The 7,463-nt window shown below is 43.6% G+C and overlaps 1 protein-coding gene across 1 annotated transcript in view; it reads right to left on the reverse strand.

Moving 5' to 3' along the window:
* Window positions 1–2,610: 2,610 nt before the first annotated feature.
* Window positions 2,611–7,463, reverse strand: part of actn4 (actinin, alpha 4) — an 81,265-nt gene continuing 76,412 nt past the window's right edge. The window contains exons 20-22 of the mRNA XM_071925167.2: window positions 6,518–6,598; window positions 3,641–3,799; window positions 2,611–2,872 (exon numbers count right to left, since the gene is read on the reverse strand). Coding sequence (XP_071781268.2) covers window positions 2,714–2,872; window positions 3,641–3,799; window positions 6,518–6,598 — 399 coding nt within the window. The 3' untranslated portion in view covers window positions 2,611–2,713. The remainder of the gene's footprint in view (window positions 2,873–3,640; window positions 3,800–6,517; window positions 6,599–7,463) is intronic.

Genomic DNA, 7,463 nt, shown 5'->3' on the forward strand with positions numbered 1-7,463 from the left:
TCTAAAGTCTTGACTTGAGATCTTGTGTTTGTGTAAATGACTTAGATTGAAAGTGATGAGATTTGTTCCAGCAGACGACTGAATTTAAATTCTGTTTTCTGAATTTGTATGGAATGATTGAATTTATTGAAGTTGAAACTGATTATAGAAATCAAACTCATGATGCTCTTACCAAGTTTTTATCCTATTAAAACCATATTGCATTGAAAAGTCCCAGATATTTAGTTTTCTTTAAGATATTAAATTGATACTGGATTCTTGATTTGTTCTGACTTGACTTGCTGTTCTACATTTAGACTTGAGACTTGTGCCTCAAGACTTGAGACTGACTTAGGACTCGAGCGAAGTTGACTTGGTCACACCTCTGAAGAGAAACACACACAGACAAAAGGAAACAGCCAGACAGTCGGTGTATTTTGTAAGGAAACTTTATGTGTGCTTGTGAAACTCACTTATCATTAGAGACAGAAGGCGTTGCAGTTTCCAGTACAGCAGATAAGGTTTGATATTAAAGAGTACAAAAAAAGGAAAATCACAATTCCAGAGTTCATTTCTCTCCAACCTCGCAGGGGAAAAAAAAAACAAAAAAAAAAAGAAAAACAAAAAAAAAAGAAAACACAAGCTTTTGGTCCAAGTCTTTTCTTTTCAGTTCTTCCCTGTCCCTCCCTCTCTCCTCTCTCTCCCCTCCATGGCCTACAAATACTGAAGAAATCTTTAATTCTCGGTTTAATTTAGACAAGGAATTTTCTCAAAAATGGTCTAGTTGATTCCCACAACTTCTCTCAGAACTCAGATATCGAACACAATATGATTGCATAGATTTGTAGACAGTAATTTCCTTTCTTTTTAATCAATTTATTTTGTACATAATGGAATGTTTACAAAGACCCCCCCTCCCTCCCTCCCTATATTATATTTCCTATCCCTTCTTCTTATTCAGAGAGACAAATGAGGGGATGGAGGGATGAGGAAGAGAGCGAGAAGGAGCGAGAGAGGCAGAGAGAGAGAGAGAGAGAGAGAGGGAGAGAGAGAGAGGGACAGGCTGTAGCCACCAACAGGCACATTTATGTTTTTAGTACTTCCACCGTTTTTCCAACAATCACATGGCCACTGTTACTATGGTAACCCTTCAATCCAGGAAGTGCAAGAACCCTCATTCAGCCAATCGAACGCATCCATGACTTGACGCGTGTGTTTATATATATGTATATATATATATATATATATTTATATATATGTGTGTGTGTGTGTGTGCGATTTCAGGTATATAAAAATGGACTAACTTTGCCTACTGCAGTCTTGCCTATGATATAAATGTATAGTTTTTTAATTTAAATAAGCACCTGATGCCCACCCGAGAAAGATAATAGTTTCACAGAAGCAGATAATTATGAACGTCGAGATAATAACGGTGTCGCCTGTCATGGGATTTACACAGGAGAAGGCCTTTAGGTACGCGAGCCTCAACTAAATGTTACCGATGTTTATTTATCCATGAGAGCATCCAGAGTATTTTCCATTGCTAAAAAAAAAAAAAAAAAAAACCCGAAGAAAAGTCCAAAAAGTCGACTTTCGGAAGCTCAAACCTATCTACTGGTGAAACTGCGCTCTCTGCTTTACTATCATTGGCTTTTCAATTTCTGCGTTTTGTGTTTTTTTCTTTTTTTTTTTTTATTATAATTAATAAATGCCACTCTACTTTGTCCTACTGGAAAGCCTGCGATCGATGATTCTCAGTAACTGGGACTCTGTGTGTCGTTCGTCGCACTGGAAAAATAAGTATGTACAGCGCTGAGACCCCGCCCCCCCGCTTCCCCCCCTCCCCCCCCCCCGAACCCGGCCCCCGCCCCGCCCACCTGCTCCAGAAAATAAACAAAAAATAAACAAAAACAGGAAGAGGAAAAGAGCTGAGGTTAGATAGGTCAGAGTTCACCTTATCCAGCAACATGGGAATTATGGGTAAATATGTCTTTTTTTTTTTATCTCTGGTCGATCACTCCCCCCTCCCCCTCCCCCTCCCCCCGCATCCCGACCCCGCATCATATATCTCTCTGGGTTCTAATACACAAACCTCGCCAGTCGACACGTCAAATCTAACTCCGCCCCTCCCGCCCCGCGTCGCGCCCCGCCCCCAAACCCCCCCTGGCAAGAAGAAAAAAATAATAAAATAAACAAAAAAATTAGCATAAGTATCAGATTAGCTTGTGCCCCCGAACCCTCCCCTCCCCTATCCGATCCCCCAAAAAGGCAGAGAGGGTGAAGCTAAGGACCCGCACTACAGAGCAACCTCCCCCCGTCCCACAGCTGCCCCTGGATATGCCCGTTCGTTTACCTTTACAACAAATTAACGCCGATTACTGCTGATCTGTTTAAGAGAGAAAACAGAGCTAGAAAACCTAACTAGAGTTCAATCAACAAAAAGCTCAAAGAGTCTCAAAAAAATTTTCAGGATGATTTCTAAACCGGCACACGCAGGGGCACCTCGCAGCCGAACGAGCCGAGCGGGAGGCCCCTCCCACTCCTACACACACACAGCCAATCACAGAGACGCTACCGTCTGTCCCCCCCCCCCCCCCCCGCACGCCTCCCACTCAACCGCTTGTTCCTCAAAACGCTGCTCGCTCGGCGCCTCCTCTACGCAGCAGACCTCTCCACCTCCCTCCCCTCTTCCTCTCCTCCCTCCAGCCCTCCTCCTCCTCCTCGTCTTCTTCTTCTACAGGTCGCTCTCTCCGTAGAGGGCGGTGGAGAAGGACATGTAGTCGAGGGCGCCGGGCGCGGCGTCGGGCCCGGCGTACGGCGCCATGCGGGCGATGCAGTACTCGGCCTGGTCGGGGGGAAGCTCCCTCCGCAGCTCCTCCGCTGTGATGAAGTTCTGGTGGAGCAGCAGAGAACGGGTCAGTGTCACAAACTCACCGGAAAAGAAAATCGCAATATGAACTTGAGCAATGAACTGCTTAAGAGAGATGGGTGTCTAAACTGGATTTCTGAACAAGGTGTTTTAGTGTTCCAGGTAATCTTTGGGTTAGGGAATATTCCATATTCATGTTTAAATCTTAAAGGGGCCCTATCCTAGAATATTTTCCTCAGTTTAAATACATATGATTAAAGCTATGTATTGAGGGCACTGTTAAAATTTGATTTTGTTTGAGTGGTCATTACATTTTCAAAAATCCATCCTTTTTTACAGATGGTTTCAAACTAACTCCAGGAAACGCATCACAACTGGACTTGCTCCTGATTGGCTCCCCTCCCTAAAGAATGACTGAAATCCGTCCAATCAGGCCAGTTTGCAGCATGTGAACTGGAAAGCCTCCACTCGGCGGGTTTACCTCATTTGAATTAGAGGGGCTGCTTCTGTCAGCCAATCAGAGTCCAGTATTGTGGCTGTTCTGCCTTTGCGGACTGAACCTTCAAATTCATTCAATAAAACTCTTAACAAAACTACATCTGCAAAGCATTATAAGAATATAACTCTTATCCTGTAAAAATGAGGCCTTTAAACTCTGATCCTGTCCATGATTTCTGCACAACAAAACACACACACACACACACACACACACACACACACACACACACACACACACACACACACACACACACACACACACACACACACACACACACACACACACACACTCACCTTATCCCCAGCCAGGATCTTGAAGGAGGCGATGACCTGGTCGGCGGTGTCCGTGTCGGTCGTCTCCCTGGACATGAAGTCGATGAAGGCCTGGAAGGTGACCGCCCCGCTGTTGTTGGGGTCCACTATGCCCATGATGCGGGCGAACTCAGCATCGCCCTGGCAACCGGGAAACCACATGGTTAACCCAGAACACACAGCAACACACACACACACACACACAGACACAAGGAGACAGGAAAGGATGTGACGGATACATTTAGAGTGCAAAACATCGGGACCACAGTGACACAGAGTGAGCAGGTGAATCCAGCTGAAAGCTTTGATCCCTCATTCATTTCATCTAGTAGATCCACTTCAGTCATAAAGCAGATGGAGATGAAGGAGTGAAGAAAGATTTAGTTCAATATTAAGAAGAAGGTGGTCCCAATATTTTTTTTTCACACTCACATACATGCATACACAGACGTAAAATGATCAAAAGTTAATATCACACAGACAGATGAGACGCTGAGAACAATTAGTTCAAAATAACTGGAATGATATATCTGACTAATAACAGTTTCCTTTATTAAAAAGGTTAAGGGTCCTATGGGTGGATGTTAGGCATTAGGGCAGAAGTGCAGTGAGTACAAAAGAGATACAGGATGGAGACAAAGTGAGGTGAGCAGCAACAGAGAGAGAGAGAGAGAGAGAGGGAAGACAGAGAGAGAGAGAGCAGGGTGTCTGCAGGTTTCAGCCAATCAGATTCAAGACTTTTTAAGACCTTTTTAATGCCAGTTGGAATACGATTTTCAGTCACTTCCCACCACAAAAATAAATGGGAAAAGTGAAATGAGCAGTAGGTCTTATCAAAGTAATGGTTGTATAAATGCATGAATGGGTTGATTTCTCACTGGAGAAAAATAGCATTTAAGACCTCTGAAGGTGTGTTCAACACCTCAAGGTAAAGTTAAACTTTATTTTAAGGCCTTGAATTTGGAAAACTCAGTGTAACTGCGAGGGCGGAGGGACCTGCAGACGCCCCGTCAGAGCGAGAGCCAGCAGCAGTACCAGGCTGTTTCCTGTAGAAATGAGCAGAGCCCGGAAATCTTCTGAGGCCATCTGTCCCGAGCGCTTCTGTAGGCCGCCGAGGACACAGCAGAGGACAGGGAGGGAGGGAGGGAGGGAGGGAGGGAGGGAGGATGGAGTCAGAGAGAAGGAGAGGAGGCAGATGAGGAGAAAGGAGAGGATGAAAATGGAAGAGAGAATGGGAGAGGATGAGAGCAGAAGAGTTGAGGGAAATAAGAGAAATATCGATGGTGAGAAAGACGGAGCAGACAGAGAAACCAAGAGAAGTTTGGCGTGGGTGTAGGGTGTAGAAATGGGATAAAAATGTGAAGGTATGGACAAAGTGAGTCATGTTTGGGGGGAGGTGGAAAAAAAAAAACAGATAAAAAAGCAAAAACCAGTTAACAGAGAGAGTGTCAGAGCAAAGTGAAACCCCAGCAGACAGAGGAGGGGTGGAGCTGGAGAGGAGAGGAGAGTGAGGGGGATCCTGGTCCAGCTAAAGCACCACAGAGCCCCCTAGTGGACAGACAGGGACACAGCGTCTCTCTGTCCTCTGATAACAGACAGCTGATCTATCTGCCCTGCCCTGCCCTGTCCTGTCCTGTCCTGTCCTGTCCTGTCCTGTCCTGTCCTGTCCTGTCCAGCCCTGCTGCTGATCCAGCTGATCGCCTCAGATCAGGAGCGCTGATGGATCGCCGACCGGTTTGCCTTCAGGGACGGATCCCAACAGGCTGGATGGATCAGTACTCAGTTTGCCAAGTAGAAAACATCAGGGGTGTGATCCAGAACACACAAACATCCCATTAGAGATCAATGGCAGCTGTGTGTCCGGAAACATCCCACATTCCTCTGTCATGAAGTAACTTCGTGATGTTCAGTGGTGTTGAGAATATATTCAAAACATCAATGAATATCTCTTTTTTTTTCCACAGTTATTTGGCAAACTGGATAATTCTGCTCAGTCCAGTTTTTCAAAACCTTTCTGACAGGATTTCAGTAACCAGATCAGATTAAATATTACATTTTTTCAAAACATCATAAATGAGATTCTGATCATACAGATGGGGATTTAGATTTGGTAATCCAATTTTACCTTTAATCAGGCTATTTTGTTTGTCATGTTTCTGTGTTTTTCAAAACTCAAAACCGGAGATTCGGATAGTTTTGATCAAAAATCAGGTAAATCTTGATCCAGCTGTATTCAAGGTGGATTTAGAGACGTGTTGGACTTTATTCATCACCAAAACACTGCATCTAACTGGTGAGGATGTGGGGAAAATACAGTCTATAGATCTTGAAGATAGATTAACAATAGTATTTAATGTTTCCATTTTAGTAATTGAACAAAACGTCTCATAGCAAATTGTAGGTTTTGATTTATTTTTGCCAATGAGACCCTGAATTTTGTCTTTAAGTTCTTATGCACTGTTTACTTGTGCAGATAAATGACTAAAAGTAACATACACAGTCTTTTATACTTTTCCAACTAGTTCACTCATGTCTTTTTGGCCTAACAACATGTAACATTATTTGTCCAACAGACAGAAGTCCAGTAAGACTGTAAATACGGTTTATGTCATTTTGATCTTGTGGTATCTGGATCAGAATGATCCCATCTGATAATTGTTTTGAAAAACAGACTCAAATTCAACAAGATCAGTCAGATCCTGGATTGCATAAACCGGGAATTAGTAAAAATCTGTATAAATCTGATCCAGATTAAGTTTTTTGAGAAACTGGTCTGGGTGAATGAGACCGGCAGCGATCCAGGCTCAGCTCTCCTGCTGAGACACACAGACCCGGTCCGGTTCGGTCCTGTCCTCCTACCTGCTTGTCGTTCTCCACATCGTAGCCCAGACTGATCAAACAGGCCTTGAACTCCTCGGCCATCAGAGCCCCGCTGTGGTCCTGAGGTCGGCCAACCGCCCAATGACAGAGGAGGAGGATGAACCAATCACAACACAGGGATGGTGGTGGATGGAGACCATGCGACCCGCGGCATGCAGGGAGGAGATGGAGACATGGAGGACAGACAGATCGGCAGACAGACAGACAGACAGGTACAGACAGACAGACATGGATGTTTAGACAATGCCAACACACACAGAAGTCAACAGACACCCATGATCGACCCGTGAAGATCCTGTGCTCTTCTGAAGGATGTTGTTCCAACACATCATGTGTCTGGTCTGAGACACACGTCTACTTTCCAAATGTGCCAAAGATTTATTAAGAGCAACATGTTAAATTATTCATTCAATATTAACGTGAGAGTTACATTCCAAATTAAAGTGACAAACATCCTTAAAAATGATAAATTATATTAAAGTAAAGCTTAGATATTACCATTATTAAGTTGTTGGCTACCTTAAGCCCATTAATGATAACACCTGTGAAGATGGCTTCACCTGTTTCTTCAAGAGTTTCTGTTAACATATAATAATATGCAGTATTTTGGGATGAACCTCTTAATATATTGCCATTTACACTGGAAAACTTGTTGTCAACTGAAGGGAGGTAAATACAATAACAACAACTCCTTCCTTGTGTGATTTTAAAAATCTAACAACAATGGAAAGTCCAAAAAAATGGCTGTATGAAAAGTTATGGAGGGACATTTTGAAATCGGAGATATTTCCATTCTAAAATTAAAAACAGCGGTAAACTGACGGCGGCTTGGCCTTTCTTAGTGTTAATGTGTTGAAAATGAAAGCAGGATGTTCTGTCTGACCAGACACACAGATGTGTTCAACATGACATCTTTCACATGAGC

Source organism: Centroberyx gerrardi, chromosome 6 (assembly GCF_048128805.1).
Source record: "Centroberyx gerrardi isolate f3 chromosome 6, fCenGer3.hap1.cur.20231027, whole genome shotgun sequence".
NCBI classification, from domain to species: Eukaryota; Metazoa; Chordata; class Actinopteri; order Beryciformes; family Berycidae; genus Centroberyx; species Centroberyx gerrardi.